This window comes from Echeneis naucrates, chromosome 6 (genome assembly GCF_900963305.1).
Source record: "Echeneis naucrates chromosome 6, fEcheNa1.1, whole genome shotgun sequence".
Lineage (NCBI taxonomy): Eukaryota > Metazoa > Chordata > Actinopteri > Carangiformes > Echeneidae > Echeneis > Echeneis naucrates.
In genome coordinates, this window is record NC_042516.1 from 16,726,213 (window position 1) to 16,742,258 (window position 16,046).

A 16,046-nucleotide genomic window follows, 5' to 3' on the forward strand; every position below is an offset into this window, starting at 1 on the left:
ATAGGACGAGTTGACATACAGTAAAATATGCCACATCACAAAATACGTGAGGTTAACAGTCAGCCACTAACTGGCATGGAGTCCATGAGATGGTACTACTATACATATGTACAAAATTAAAATTTACAAACATGTTTGTGGTTTTTACAGATGATTTACTTCAGTGCCTGTGTCCATGCTTGTGAAAACTCTGATCATATCAGGGGGAAAAAATCATTTTGAAAGGGGAAACAGCTTGAGGGGAAAAAAAACAAACCACTGGCATTATAGTGTATTTCACCACACCAAACAAAAGTAAATCAACAAACCAAGCACAGTGCAACGGGGGCACAAAGGAGCTATTGTTCAGAGTTATGGCAAGAAAAAGAAGAGAGAGAGGATAAAAAGAGGAGTAAAGAAAGAAAAACATTCCTTCACTTGCATTGCATCACGGGAGGTCTGCATGCTGTCTTCACCGCGTGCCATGTGTGAGTTAAATAACATGAGTAACAGAAACATTATTTCATCCGCTGGCTCTTGTTATGTTTGGTTGTAGCTTGTGTTTTGTTAACTTTGCCTGTTCTTGTGCTGCTTCTCTGTTCTCCATGTGTCATTGCCACCCCCCCCACTCCCCTATATAATAATAGATATGCTAACAATCTCATGCTAATGGTTGTTAATGTGTTTTGTTTGTGTGTTCATGTTTTGCGTGATGTATCATGGAATCCGCATCCTGTGTGTGTTTGTGTGTGTCTGTGTGCCCTCCCAGCCTTGCTGTTAAACAACCCAGAATATCACCTGCTCCTGTCAGATCACAGAAAAGGCTCAAGACCCCTAGTCATCCCCAGCAGCACTCAGGCTCAGGAAAAGAGCCTGAATGTGCCCCAGGGTAAGACACCTTGGACTAGGGCACCGTATTCTGGAGGCTGGATGCCCCTCCCTCGGCAGGGCAGGGGCATTAGAAAGGCTCCCTCAGCCCAATCCCACGGAGAAAGGCAGAATGTGCCACATGTATTGTTAATCAATTTTGCATTTCTCTGACCTTCATCATTCATCCTGTTAGTCATGAATAGTCAGTCTCATTCACTCACCGCTCAAAATGACTCATGCTTTGTTTGAAGGGATAGTTTGGTGTTTGGGGGATTGTACTCATTTTAAAATGTAGCCAAAGTCTGAAAAGCTTATAGATGCTTTTCTCTAACCACGCTTGTGTCAGGGCTCAGATCATTGCAGCGTGTGTCTGTAGGTCCCCTTCTTTGTTGTGGTATCCCAAATGTTGGATGAGTTGATTAGATATTTTGTACAGACACTACAGAAACTACTCATTCATGACTCCCAGAGGATGTAAATTATGTAAAAAATTCATTTGTAGAATTTGTGTGAAAGTTTATTTCATTGCGTACTTTGCTTAATGACCAAATACCTAAAGAGCAGATAACATTCTCATTTCCTCCGCATGTTAACACTAAACTAAAAAGTTGCAGGGAAATGTTACGACCGCTGAACAAAAGCATGTAAACATTGTCCTAAGGATGTTAACATGCTGATAGTTGCGTTCTAGTCAGCGCAGCGTAACAAGCCGGCTTGAATAACTGTAGACTTCAGCTTTGTTATCACTAATATGATGACAAGAGCTTAGTTGAAGTCTGTATGCCAGATTCTGAAAGTAGAATCTTAATTCAACAAATACTGATTTTAGGATTTTACTAAGATACTTAGCTCAAGGCACCACTTTTATGAATACAGCATAAATCATTTTAAAATGCAGGATTCCTATTCATGAGTTGTGGTCAAATGTGCATTAAAGTGGACTTGGAAGATTCCTATTGGCTCCATTATGATTTTAACAAAGCAGGCGTATAGCAGCTTAGTATTCGAACACCATACTAAGTCTTTGACTTGTATGTGCTATCAGAACCTCAAATTTAGGTTTTTGTGTGGAATATCATGTTGTTAAAACTGTGTTTATAATAAAACTGGTTTCTGTATTTCTGAATCAGCAATTAAAACTACAGACTCTAATTTAGTTTCAGAATGATATACTGATTCGTTGTCCCAGAAGATTTAATTCCAGAAGCTGCAGTCATCCACCACAAGAAGTGTTTTTACTAATCGCTGATTTTGACAGAAACTGTTATTTGATGTACAAGACGTGAAATGGAATTAATCTAAACTAAGCTGAGCTCACTGTTGAATAGCTGGACGGACAGACTGTGCATTGAAAGCTTTCATTGCTTTCTCTGGCTCTTATATCAGCAAAATGGCAAAAAGGCAGGTCATTTTACAGTAACTTATACAAATTCAGAGTGGGTGAGTCATTTGGCCAAGGTCTTTCAACATCCTCCGCGATTACACTGAAAACTAAATGATTCAGAGCACAAGGTCAGATTGGCTGAATTTGCAGATAAATGTCTTTCACTTTTAAAAGTTAGCTTTTTCAGAATTGTGTCATGCTGTATTGCTTTGTTCCCTATTTCTGCAACTAAGAGCTTTTTTTTTCCTAAACATGCTGTTTTACTGTGGTCATTTTATATTTTCTGTTGAAACATTTGTAGTTATGTAAATTTAAAATCTCCCCAAAACTATCCCTTTAAAAGTAGTTGTATGAATTTGTAATATAATCAGATTCTTTCTTGCATTTACCAAAGCAAAGGTCTTATTGATCCCAGTTTTATTCTTCATTAAATGAAACTCTCCTTTTCATCCACTCCTCCCTGCAGCCTTTGGTTTGGATATGGACATGGAGAAAGGTTTCCCACCAGCTCAGGAGGAGCCTCCTCCCTACCCTGGCTCCCCTCCGTACCCCTCCCTTTCTCCACCTGTATCTCCCCCACTACCTCCCAGCGTCCCCCACTATGCTGAAGCAGACATTGTGAGTCTGCAGGGTGTCAGTGGTAACAACACCTATGCTGTGCCCGCCTTGGCCTCTTCAAGCCCCGGGGCTGACTCTGCTCCGCTGCCAGAGCTGCCACGCCAGTGTCTCATCTTCAAGGAGAAACTTGGAGAGGGGCAGTTTGGAGAGGTGAGAGGTGACCTGAGAGGTGTGTGTGTGTGTGTGTGTGTGTGTGTGTGTGTGTGTGTGTGTGTTGCGTGAGGGGCCTTGCTGTTCTTTAACAATATCTGCAACTTTATTTGTCCAATTTATTTTTTGGAAGGTACACCTTTGTGAAATTGAAAACCCTCAAGACCTTCCCAACTTGGAGTTCCCTTTCAATGTGAGAAAAGGTCGCCCTCTTCTGGTTGCTGTGAAGATTCTACGACCAGACGCCTCCAAGAACGCCAGGTCTCTCTTACACCCTGTACACAAAAGATATTCACCATTTTTTGTTTTCATTTCACTGATTGCCTCTCAGGAAAATCCAAAATCCAGGACCTCAAAATATCAGAATATCTATCAAGATAAATTGATCATGACTCCATGAATTATTGCATCATTCTCCAGTCAAGTGCAGGAATGTAACGGATGGTTAATCAGTTAGTCATAGTTTTGGTATTGTGGGCAGGTGCTAAGTCTTGCTGTTGTGTCAAGTCAGCATTCTTCTCCATGATTGTGGTTTTGTGCATTTAGCTAGGCTGAGTGACATCCTGTATTTAACCTGTATGAATGGTAATGATTTCCATGAGCTCTTAATCATCATATAATCATGTAATCATCACATCTAAAATGCCAAAATGCATTTAGCCAGTGGAAGTAATGAAAATAAAATAAATGACAGTTTTAGTTTTTTAATGAAGTTACAAAAGAACATGACATTTTCATGATACTCTGATATTCTGTATATACAGTCATGTATTACTTTTCAGCTACCTCTAAAAGAATCCAGCAGAAGCAGAGCAGAATTTTTTTGCACCTTAACTGCTGGTTTGGTCCCTCAGAAGTAAAACTATGTAGGTCTTTGTGGTTTGAAATGTTTGTCTCCCCTCACCAGTTACTTGCTTACTTTGGCTCTCCACATACTGTATTATGGACTTGGCAGGTAAAGTCAGTGTGTGTGGGTTTACGTGCCGGGACGTTCCCACGGGATTTGGATGAAAGCTTAGTAAGAACTAGAGCCACCCAGCTCGTGAATCAAGTCAGTACGGAGGCCTGGGTGTTAATTTTAGGCTCATATACACAGTTGATTTGTTTTTAGCTTTTAAGTTCTGCAATATTGCCTCAACACGTCCACATTCACCAGCTTGTTTTTCTGTCGCTCAATCATGCTGATGGATTTCGCCTTTTCCTTTGACCTGTTAGGAATGATTTCCTGAAAGAGGTGAAGATCCTTTCTCGTTTGAAGGACCCGAACATAATTCGGCTGCTGGGAGTGTGTGTGAGCAGTGACCCTCTCTGTATGGTCACTGAGTACATGGAATGTGGAGACTTGAACCAGTATCTGTCCCACCGAGCTCTTCTGGATAAGACGGGGCCATCACACAACACCCCGACCATCAGGTAACACATAGGCGTGGCCACAGACACATTCATGTGTATATATACAGATATATGTGCACACGTGTATAAAAACGTCCACCCTCTGTTAACAGTTACCCAGCCCTCATCTCCATGGCCAGTCAGATTGCATCAGGAATGAAGTTCCTCTCATCGCTGAATTTTGTGCACCGTGATCTGGCCACACGCAACTGTCTGGTTGGAGGAGAGCGGGGTGAGAGTGGGGAGGATCGGGGCGGCGAGCGCCACATCAAGATAGCTGACTTTGGCATGAGCAGGAATCTGTATGCTGGAGACTACTACAGGATCCAAGGCAGGGCTGTGCTGCCAATCCGCTGGATGGCCTGGGAGTGTATACTCATGGTGAGAGCGATGTATGTTGGTGAATGCAATGCTGTGTGATGATTGAGGTTGGGCTGCATCATTTATTGATCAAACTAAAATTATATTGATGATGACTATTAATTCTTTTTTTCTAGGTTTATAAGAATTTGGGGTTAATTACAAAAGAAACAAATTAAGTTCTTTGTCAAAAAAATCCAGTTGACAAAACATATCAGCCTCTTGTGTTTTTGTAACATGAAGAGTCATCGATGAAACAACAGGAACTTGTTTATAATTAAAGAATTGGTGTGTTGATGTGATATGGTCCTGTGTTATTAGGGTAAGTTCACCACAGCCAGTGATGTGTGGGCATTCGGTGTCACTTTGTGGGAGATGCTGAGTGTTTGTCAGGAGCAGCCATACTCCAACCTCACAGATGAACAAGTCATCGACAATGCTGGGGAGTTCTTCAGAGACCAGGGCAGACAGGTACATCATACAGTATGCTCTACAGATGGCCTGGTCAGAACAGATGAGCTGCTGAAGTTTTATTTAAAATTGATTTTTTTACTGTTTTATATTTGCCTTTTGGAAGCAGAAGTCTTCATGTATTATTTTCATAAAATATTGATGGTTGGTGTCAAACACAAAATCCCCATATTTACTCATATTTGATATCTAGACTGTTTGGAAGTTGAGTTCTGTCATTGATCCAGTTTGCACTGGAGTGAATTCACTGAGTGAATATTCATCAGATATCATGTGTCTGTTTAAATCTACTTAATCGACAGTAAACAGTAAGAATGTACTGGCCTTTATAGCTCTGATTCGTTAAAGAGCCTGGCTGGTCTTCCCCAGTGTCATTTATTTCTCTTCAGAAATGTTCTCATACTGTAACTTAAAGCTGCAGACTCCAGAGTGGCTCCTTTATTAGGTTGTTGCAATAATTACAAGGCAGAAGTGATATCATATCATATTCCTTATCTCCAAGCTAACATCTTTGGCCACTCCTATACAACTTGTGTAGTTTGCTCTCAACTAAAGTGGGTTTTGGCTTCTTATATTTGAATTCACCATTTAGTAATACATAAAAAAATAGTTAAAAAAGATACATTATGCAAACCATCCTTATTTCCATACATCTTTCCCCCATCCAGGTGTATCTGAGCAGGCCAGCTGTGTGTCCTCAGGGTCTCTATGAGCTCATGCTGAGCTGCTGGAAGAGAGACTGCAAGGTCCGCCCATCCTTCGCTTACATCCACTCCTTCCTCACCGAAGACGCCATGAACATGGTTTAAAGAGCGAATGAGAGAAACTTAAGAATGGCACAGCTAAAGAGGAGAAATATCTTGGGCTTTCGTGCATCCTTGCTGCAGTGGGAAGGTGTCTGATTCAGTGTGGTGGAGGTGCCACCAGGCAGAGGCAGTAAAAGGTTAAAGTGGGTTGCTTGCTTTCATATTTTGTACTTTTTGGGTCGATGGGGCTGAGACACCGCTGGTTCGGTTTATTTCCACTTCAGACTCCAACCCCAAATGCAGAACTAACCCTAGCTTTAAGTAGGTAACAGTTTGAGCTACATTTCATTGCTTGGTGGTGGGCGGAGTCTGCATAGGAAATGTCTCTTTTCTTAGATATTAAACATGCAGAGTGTGAGGATGGTGATTAAGTGCTGTTCAGTTCAAAACAAAGGAAGCTGCAGAAGCAAAACAGAAATCAAAATGCTCCATTGTATGATCATAGCAAGTAAGGAAATTAACAGTTTCAAGACTTTCCTTTTAATTCGACATCTCAGATTCTACATTCAAGGTAATTGGTTAGGGCACGCATGCACTAAGAAATGAGAACATACGAACTCCTGTTGTTGCACAAATGAACCTGAAAAAAAAAGTCTCTGCACAAATTTAAATTAGTCTAATTAAGTAAGGATGGCTGAAAGCTAACTTGGCTGTGTAAAAACTGGATAATCTCAGCCCCAAATCCACAACTGAAACTTTTCTCTGAGTCTGGATCAATGATGTAGACCAGACACCAGCGACTCCCTTTCTCCAACATGATCACGTCAAGTTTTCTCTCAACTGCCGACAGCCTCTGTGGTCAAATATCACAGTAATTGAACTCCTTCTGTAAGCCACAGAGAAAAGAAAAACGATCCCTGATGCCAAATAGAGAACTCCAACCTGAAGAAAAAGGCACATAAGAGACGAGTGGGCTCCTGCCAATGAGATGACCCATGAACTGGAACCAGCAGGCAGAGAGATGATGCTGGCAGCAGGGGCAGTGACGGAAGACCATCAGATGTTTTGGAGTTTGTTGGGGTTCTTTTGTATCTGGCTTTGACCCAGATACAAAGAATAGATAAAAAAAAAAAAAAAAAAAAAAAAAAATATCCACAACCAGCTGCACTTTAAATCCTACGTGCATATCCCCCCAACCACAATGAAACTTTTCTCTGTGAGGGGCCTGATATGATGATTCCTGTTTATGTGGATGCTGACGCCAGGGGAGATCAAAATGCATCACAGGTGCATTTTATAAGGACATCTTCTCCAGCCAAACCTTTAGATGTAAAATATTATTTAAAAAAATGGAATGGCATCAGTTCAACATTTTAAACATACAAAAACCATTTATTTTGAAACTTTTAATGTGCTGACGTGTTAATTCATCACATAATCTGTCTACTCTCATCCAAATGCATTACTGTATTCTAAAAAGACAGTTACAGCAATGCTTAAAAAAAAATGCTGGGAGCTTTGATTTTTTTTGTGTGAATGTCAATGACAACCTCTGCATTATCCCATGATCAGATGAGTCAATGCATCTATCTTACTGATTGTATAGCACTGTAAGTCAGTCCTAAAATGATCAAGATTATTAAGTACTACATGTTTACTGATTGAGAATGGTCGTGCCATTTGAGTCCTTTTTGATACACTGTAGTTTAACTAAACCCATATTTTTATATATACTGTATGTACTGAGACATTTCATGTCATTTCATCCTTCTGTGTCTTGAAGTTGAACATTATACTATGTACATATTTTATGGACAGAATTGTAATTTCCTTTACTAATATATAGACAGCTCTTTGTTACTTTGGGTCTTCTGTATCTCTGTAGAACGCTTGCTATCTTGATGCCATTGTAATTCATTGTGTTGTCTATTTTTGTAGATGTTTTCATAAAGTTAACCTTTTCAAATAAATCAATTTCTGCTCCAAGGCTGCAACTAACAATCATTTTCATTTCTGATTAAGCTGCCCAGTGTTTCACAGATTGAGTTATTCAATAAAACATTAGGTGGTCTAAATCAAATCAGTCACCTCAGTCATTTGATGGCAAAAGTGGAATTGCTGCCTCAGTTGCGTCTCCACCAAAAAGTTAAGCTGAAGTTCACATTCATGTTTGTCTATCATAAGTAAAATGTACTTATAAATGCATTTTATTCAATTACATTTGTTGAATAAAATTAAATGTACTTAGTAATATTAGATTAATAAATTAAAATTAAGTTAGTCTACTCAAATTGGAAAAATACATTTTACTAAGATGAAACTGGGTTTAAGGAGATGTTCATAAATTTTGCTATTGTTACATGGCCAACAAAGGCATCAACAGTTGTTTACTTATCTTTGCAGGACAAGAGGTGAGAATATGCCTGTAGAAAGAACAATTTCCTCAGGGACATTTTGATGCTGCAGCATCTCACTTCTGTAGAGTAAAAACAGTGCAACTGGGCTGAATCTAGCTGAATATCATGCTAATTTACATGTTGCTTTACTTTGCTGAGGCAAAGAATTAAGTTATTTGCTGAACTAAATAGAAAACTATGTGGGTTCAGCTTACACATTGTTCCATCAGTTAACAAATTATTGCTAAATTAACTTATATTGATTAAATTTTCTGTGTTCAAGCAACTTTTAAAGAACTTTCTAAAGAGTGTTTCGTGTAAGTTATCATTGAATGCAGAGGGATGAACCAAAAACATAATGCCTGTGGCCACTGAGCAAAAAGTACACGTTCTGTGACTAATCCATACTTTTTATTGTCTACAATACCTTATACCTTAATATTCAGTTACTCAAATCCTTAATATTTCATATTTCACACTATAGTGTATATATAACTTTCACACTAACTACTACCAATGTCAGTTTTAAAGAAAAACATGCAACAACAGTGAAAGTCACATGAACATAAAAAAGAGCAGACTGATTTGGCTTTCATCTACTGCTGTCCTGAGTGACAGCTCATGGCTTACAAGTATGATCAGAAAGAAGAAGGTTATCCCTGACAGAGAGGTGAGATAGGCTTGGTTGGCTTGTCTGTATGACATCACCACTGAGGAGTCTTGACCAGGCACTTGGTGGTCACAGAATGCATAAGAGAGTAGCCTGACAACTTTGGAAATTCATTGAGGTGCCTGACAGAAAAGAGAAATCAGCCTCCGAATAGAGGAGATGGACTGTCATTCAAATGCTCTTATAACAACATGCTGCAATGTAAAACATCAGTATATCAAGTTAAAAATAAAGAAAAACAAATCCTGCTATGTTAGTTTAAACTCTAGGCAGCAAGCACATCAAAAGCACCAAGCTGGTTAGTTGGTTAGTCAGTGATGGTTCCTCTTTACTCTTGCCAGAAAAACAAACGTTTTTTCCTGCTATAACATGCTTTTCACAGAAACTTCAGCAGCATATTTCTAACAACTTACTTTGCCTTCATTGTGAACCAATTCTTCCGCTTAAAGTTAAACTAATATTATTTTGAGCCCAGTTATGTAGTCGCTTATGTTTTTTATTTTACAGATATGTAACATAAATTGTCTATTTTAATAAACACAAACCTCGGTTATATCAGCTAAATAATGAAAAACTACATATACAGCAGAGGAGGTGATGTTGCGTTAGGAAAAATTAGCAACACTTTCTGTAAATTGAAAGGCACAGAACAAGATTACACATTGAAGTTAGAAAAGAGTGGTTTGTACACTCTGACCCTCTGCAGGGAAAATGAGACTTTGAGGCTCAAGTCTAGAAAGACAAAGACACCATTTCCTACTTTCACTATCACTGGCAACAGTGGGCTGGGGCTTTTGCCTTTTCCAGGCAGGGTAACTTAATCAATGGTGGAGTCCCTTGCAGCTGCCTGGGCTGTCACCCAAAGCAGAAAAGACTAAAGCTCAGACCATGGACATGACAAGAAACCCCTAAAGCCCCTCCAGCATTTATGAGGGACAGAGTTTTAGTTAGAGGAGGAACATGTAAAGTAGACACACAAGTGAAACAAGCATGCACACAGATCAGACAGGACTAAGATAATGGTCGAGTCAATGTAATGATTATCGACTCCACAGCACAAAGGAAAAACACGTGAATCTCCTGGTCTGAATTGGGGTGACACTTCTGATCACTTCCACCTTCCTGTTCATAGTGCACAGTCTGTGATTAAGCCTGTGAAATCAATAGGAGAAACATTGATGTAATTGTCATATATACCAATTATCCTTCAGTCTCTCACACACACAGTCCAACCAACCTGAGCAATACGAACTCCAGTGAGTTTCTCAACAGTGGCAGGCAGCTTGGTCATGATTTCTAGCACCTCTCCAGTGAGTTTGGCAGGTCCCACGTCTGAGCCGCCACTGGACACCATGGTGACCTTCTGGGCGGATAACAGTGGCTTACTGATCTCCTCTGCCATCTGCAGGACAAATAAAAACATGTTAATACACCAAAGAACATATTCATTGTACAATGACACAAAGTCTTTTGGATTTTTTTTAATGATACAAATTGGGAAGAAGTTGCTATAAATCGCATTTCTCCATTCATCCAGACATGACAGTCAGACTGACCAGTGGCAGTTTCTCCAGCAGCATGTCCACCATGGCTCCCTCTTTATACTGCTTGAAGGCTTCAGCCTTCTTGGCCATTTGCTCTGCATCAGCACGACCCTTAGCCTCCACGGCAAAAGCCTCAGCCTCACCTTTGATCTACACACATACGCAAATCACCATAGTTTGCCATAGAAGAGGACAAGACTAAATTTGTGATTGGTGAGCAAAAAGTATGAATGATGCAAATGACATATAATTAAGTGAGGGGAGTAAATCCATGAAACATAAGATTTCTATTGAGAAAAGAAGAAGAAAAAGAGAAATTTGGAGGTACTCACTCTAATGGACTCAGCCTCAGCCTCAGCCTCCATGATGAGCTGCAGGCTACAGCAAAGAAAATGGACTGAGCTAAATTTTACATATGCACACTCCCTTGTGACTGCAAATTGTTCTCTCTTTAGAATTATAAATGCCAACAGTGGAATGCTGTTGCACTCACCGCTGTGCCTCAGCGAGCCTCTCCAGTCGGTATTTCTCAGCCTCAGCAGGCTTCTTGACTTTGGCCTCCAGCTCCTTCTCCTTACGGATGATTTCCTGTTCCTGTAGGGTAATCTGCTGTGTCCGCTCCACCACCTGAACCTGCATTTTCTCTTCCTCAATGCGCTGCTTTGTCTTGGCCACCTGATGTGTGTGACAGAAAAAAAGGAATCTGATGTTATTTTCAATATCGATTGGTCTAATTCATATGAACTAAATGGGCCTGCCCAAAAAAACCCAGGGGCTAAACGTGTACAAACAGACATGGACTGCCCAGACCTTGGCAAAAATGCAACATAAATATAAGTGTATGAAAAGATTATGATACCTGAAGCTGATAGGCCATTTCTGACTCTGCCTTCTTGGTGTTGACCTCAACATCATAGGCTGCCTTCTTCAGCTCGTAGTCTCTCTGGGCTTTTGCCATCTCAATTTCATTCTTGTACTGAGCAGACACCTTCTCTTGCATTGCGTGGGCCTCCTGCAAATCAAGAGTAGCATAACCTTTTTTCTCAACTGATTCCTGTTCCCTAATATATACAGTATATATATATATATATATATATATATATTAGATAAACTTAAATTTAGAACAGGAATCAGTTGAGAAAATATATATATATATATATATATATCCAGAGTGGCAGGAGATAACTAAGAATAAAGGGTGTGGGGTATTTTACCCTGATGACAGCATCCCTTTTGTACTGAGCCTCTCCAATTCTGGCATCCTTCTGCACCTGGGCTGTTCTGGCTTTACCCAGTGAATGAAGGTAGTCCTGTGAGAGACACATGGGAAATAGTGACAGTTAACTAAGAAATGTAAAGAGAAATAACTAGAATTCCCATCACATGGCTGTTTACATCTGCCAACCAGCTTATTCCAATGTCCTCTTGAGGATTGGTTTAATTTTCCCCTTCATGAAAATTCAGAGGTCATGAAGGGGATGGATGGTGATGGCAGAGCAGCTCGCTCTGAATGTCCGTGCCATGAATTCCATTGGGACAGTCCTTAGATATAACATTTGAAAGTGAGAACTGTGTATCCTGAGATCATGGTGAAATCGATCTGTGACCACCAAAATCTTGTCAGTTCAATTCTTGAGTCCAAGTGAATGAAAAGATTATCTGAAGGCGCAACTGAAATATTGAGACAAATAGACAGATAAACATATGGACAACTCTAAAAGATAATGCCTCTGGGCTGCATACAAAGGAAGGCAGTGTATAAGACAGACATAAACTGGCGCTTAGGTCTGATTTATCACTAATGTACGGGAGAGTTGGGGGTCCATTGAGTCAGTAACAGTGAGTCAATATCAATTACTTAAGTGCTTTACTGTACAAAAGGACTTCATCCCAAACTAAAAACTTTCGTATGAAAAAGATGTGGGATTTCAATGACACTGCAGATTCCTGCTGCTGCTCCACTGATTAGTGTTTTGCTTTGATCCTCAGAGATTTATCAATAGAGTCAGCAGAAAAAAAAACTAACAAACAGAGATACATGCATACCTGATCATCATGAACATCTTTGAGAGTGTAGCTAACAACGCCAATTCCCATATTGACCAAGTCGGAGGAGGCCACCTTAAAGACCTGCTCTGAGAACTTCTTACGGTCCTGGTAAATCTCCTGCAAACAAAGACAAATCATTGCATGCATTACATAAAGTATATACGGTGCATTTGAGTATTTAGAGTAAGTATTTAGGCCCATTCATTGTGTTCATGTTTTGTTGTGTTGCAGATTTATGGTAAGGTATCAGTATCAGGTCCTCACAGCTGACAGTGCATATCAGAGCAGAAACCATACCACAGGCTGTAAGGAACTGCCTCCAGGACTTAAACTAGGACATGTTAATGTGGCGTTTCACACTCAAACCTCCATGGAAATACTTAGTCATAAGGAGCTATGATAAAGGCCAAGCCATTAAATATATGAAAAAGTCAAGAGGTCTGAATACTTTCCAAATGCATTTCACACTTCCCTTAGTGGCTAAGTTAGTGATGTCTCATAAGATTATGCCTCCAAATCTTTTATGGGTTTAAAATGTCAAGTTAATCTATTTGAGAATTTCAGGACACTGACCTCCACAGTCAAATGGGCGATAATGGCTCTCTGGTGTCCCTCCAGTGTTTCTAGTGCAATATGCGCGATCTCAGCCTCAGACTTTCCCATAAACATTTGGCAGGCAGTGGCCAGCATCTCTTTATTCTGGCCCTGAATTTTTACCTGTACAAATACAGAAAAAATGTGAAACAGCAGGAGCTTTTTGGTACATGCACACATTGTTAATAAATAAATGTCTCAAAATCAACATAAATCAGTCTTTCGCTTTCAATTTTCAACTTAATAAGTTGAGCCAATTGCACAAAATTTAAGACATCTCAACGTCATGTTCTCTATATGTCCATAATCTCCACATTAACAAATGAATAGCTCATTTCATTTCTATTCCCATTAGTAGTATCTCACTGAACCTATTCTAACCCTAACCCTTCTGTGAAAAACTGCAACTTACTGACCCCAAGTTATAGTGATACACTTAAATCATACCTGCGCAATTCCCGTGACAGAGATGGGGACACCATGGCGGGTGTACACTTTGTCACTCTTCACATTCAGAGTTAGGGTGTTGAGCGTGATCCTGAGGCAATAAAAGGGTGGAATACATGATATATACTATAATGACAGATGGCAACAATATGAAGGCAGGTGGAGAAAACTGGGAACTTTCATTTACATCAGTCATTATTTTGCTGACTTCATTTGTTAAGTAATAGAAAGTCAAACAGCTATTTTCTGAAAAACAGAAACAAACTGATAAGATCACCTCTGGATCTGCTGTATACATGGAAAGACAAACACTCTTCCTCCGGCAATCATTAAAGGAGGAGAACGGCCAAAGCCTGGAAGAAAGACCACATGCACTCAGTATCTGTTAAGGAGTTTACCTAACAATCATTCATGACAGCCATGCCAGTAATTCTTTGCAATCATAACCATTTCAACAAGCCACATTGGAAAATTCCAAGTTTACTTCAAACGAACCATGGATGTTACTCAATCTCATCCAAGTAAAGTGATTCTTTACTTGGATGAGATTCTTCTACTATATGACTATAAAGACATTTTACAAACATCTGTAGAAGAGGAGGCTTTGTAAAAAAATTTATATCCTGTTTTTTTACAAACAATGTTATTGGGGGAAGTGAAATCCAGCACATGATCTTACCAGACACCACCATAGCTTCATTTGGGCCACAAGTGTAGAACATCTTGATACCTGCTGATGGAGGATCTGGAGAAAAATGACAACTTATGAAAAAGAATGAGCATTCAGACACTCGTGCTGTCCATCCATTAAAATTCATTTTAAATGTATTTTTATTAGTACAAATTCCCGCCCCTCAGAGGCACTTTAAATACATATTTTCTTAACGTCGCCAACACGATTTTAGACTAACATTAACATTTACACGTTTGTTGACAAACAATGGCAGCGGTAGTTTGGTGGCGGCCGTCAGCTCGTCGTTGTTGTGATCACGACAACACCCCCTTCACTCGGTGCTAATCATCACAACATAACACACAAGGCCAGCATTAACAACAAGAAATGTGTAGTCTAAGAGTTAGAGCTGCAGAAATACTCCCCCACACTCTGGGAATAACCACGGACATTTTATCAGGCGGTGTATCACACATAAAGCCGACTAACGGTCCGGAAGGGCAGCTAGTCGGAGCGTTAGCATTAGCTAGCTAGCTGTCGTGAGGTAGCAGAATGCGGTTCGGTTCCTCCGCCTACCGGACGAGCAAGCCCGGGGCCAACAGCACAGCCTGGTACCTGCAACCAGGGGGGAATATTCCCTTCGACCTACCGATATCCCGTCAAAATGCAAAATAGAAACAGGTGACCCGTCACCGCCGTCGCACAGGGCTGAAAGGAATGTGTGGTGGAGGGGTGGAGGGGGAGCCCGCAGACCACACCCATCCAAACCCGGACTCCGTCTACCGCCACCTGCTGCTCCGCCTGGACTGTGGTAATTTTACTTTCACGTCCCTGCATTTGAAGGACAAATATTGTACTTCTTACTCCACTACATTTCTACTGATGCTCTCGTTACTCACTCCTTTGGCACTAGTCCAACATTACTCGTTCGTTGTTTTTAATTGTATTTTTTGGTATCAGAGTACTGATACTGCTTATACTGCTGATACAGCTGACTACTGACACTGACGGTCAGAGTATTGCTGCTAGTACTGATAGTACTGACACTACTGACACTACTGTCACTGACATATACTGACATAGTTAGGAGCTCTCCACAAGTCAGAAACATTCAGATAAAAATGTCAAACGGATGTATAAATAAAGGTCATCATGGAGGGCTAAGCTTTGGAGCTGGCTATGGACAAAATGGAGTTTCCATTACAGGTAAAAATGTTTCACTTTATTATTCTTCAAAGAGCTCTTTAAAATGTCTTTGTTTGGCCTGCATATTTCATATAATCACTATGTAGGCCTTTAGATAAACACAACTCTATACATTTCAATATGTTGTGATGAGTCTGCATAGAAATAATGAATTATAGAAGGTAAAAAAAATAATTTAAAGCGATGCTTGTGCCCATTTTAATGCACAGCTACAGGCTATGGAAACTCACCACAATCTTCAAACGTTTGGTGGAAGCCATCAATCAATCAATCATAAAATATAAAAACACGATGAATACAACACACTTTTCCAAGTTTACTTTCCTACTTCTTTAAGACTTTCAATGGGAGCATATGTAACTGAAGGTAATTTCCCCTGAGGGATCATATGAGTATTTCTGATTCTGAAGTTAAAACTTAATAATGAAATAAAATTCATTTTCTGTTTATTTTTTCTTAGTATAATGCATGTATAATTCATGTTTGGGCACTAGGGG

At 40.0% G+C, this 16,046-nt stretch overlaps 2 protein-coding genes across 3 annotated transcripts in view; one reads left to right on the plus strand and one right to left on the minus strand.

Moving 5' to 3' along the window:
* ddr1 (discoidin domain receptor tyrosine kinase 1) overlaps positions 1–6,033 on the plus strand; it is a 33,659-nt gene extending 27,626 nt beyond the window's left edge. The window contains exons 14-20 of the mRNA XM_029503940.1: positions 749–868; positions 2,700–3,001; positions 3,135–3,262; positions 4,217–4,414; positions 4,507–4,774; positions 5,075–5,224; positions 5,893–6,033. Coding sequence (XP_029359800.1) covers positions 749–868; positions 2,700–3,001; positions 3,135–3,262; positions 4,217–4,414; positions 4,507–4,774; positions 5,075–5,224; positions 5,893–6,033 — 1,307 coding nt within the window. The remainder of the gene's footprint in view (positions 1–748; positions 869–2,699; positions 3,002–3,134; positions 3,263–4,216; positions 4,415–4,506; positions 4,775–5,074; positions 5,225–5,892) is intronic.
* A 2,727-nt stretch (positions 6,034–8,760) lies between these two features.
* On the minus strand, positions 8,761–15,110 carry flot1b (flotillin 1b). 2 transcript variants are annotated; one of them, XM_029504065.1, is made up of 13 exons: positions 14,993–15,110; positions 14,350–14,415; positions 13,948–14,023; positions 13,671–13,761; positions 13,203–13,346; positions 12,627–12,746; positions 11,795–11,890; positions 11,440–11,592; positions 11,074–11,255; positions 10,913–10,958; positions 10,593–10,730; positions 10,274–10,438; positions 8,761–10,188 (listed from the first exon to the last, which is right to left on the minus strand). In XM_029504065.1, the coding sequence occupies exons 2-13, from the start codon at positions 14,390–14,392 to the stop codon at positions 10,183–10,185; spliced, it is 1,260 nt and encodes a 419-aa protein (XP_029359925.1). In that variant the 5' UTR covers positions 14,393–14,415; positions 14,993–15,110; the 3' UTR covers positions 8,761–10,182. The 2 variants fall into 2 exon arrangements, with proteins under 2 accessions (XP_029359925.1, XP_029359926.1); XM_029504066.1 differs by having other exon boundaries at positions 14,920–15,032.
* Between the last annotated feature and the right edge of the window lie 936 nt (positions 15,111–16,046).

Coding starts and splice junctions, on each gene's coding strand:
- flot1b (XM_029504065.1), bottom strand. CDS start 14,392: ATGTTCTACACTTGTGGCCCAAATGAAGCTATGGTGGTGTCTG. Junction 13,762..13,947: donor TGTATACAGCAGATCCAGAG/GTGATCTTATCA, acceptor TTATTGCCTCAG/GATCACGCTCAACACCCTAA. Junction 12,747..13,202: donor TCGCCCATTTGACTGTGGAG/GTCAGTGTCCTG, acceptor CTTTGTTTGCAG/GAGATTTACCAGGACCGTAA.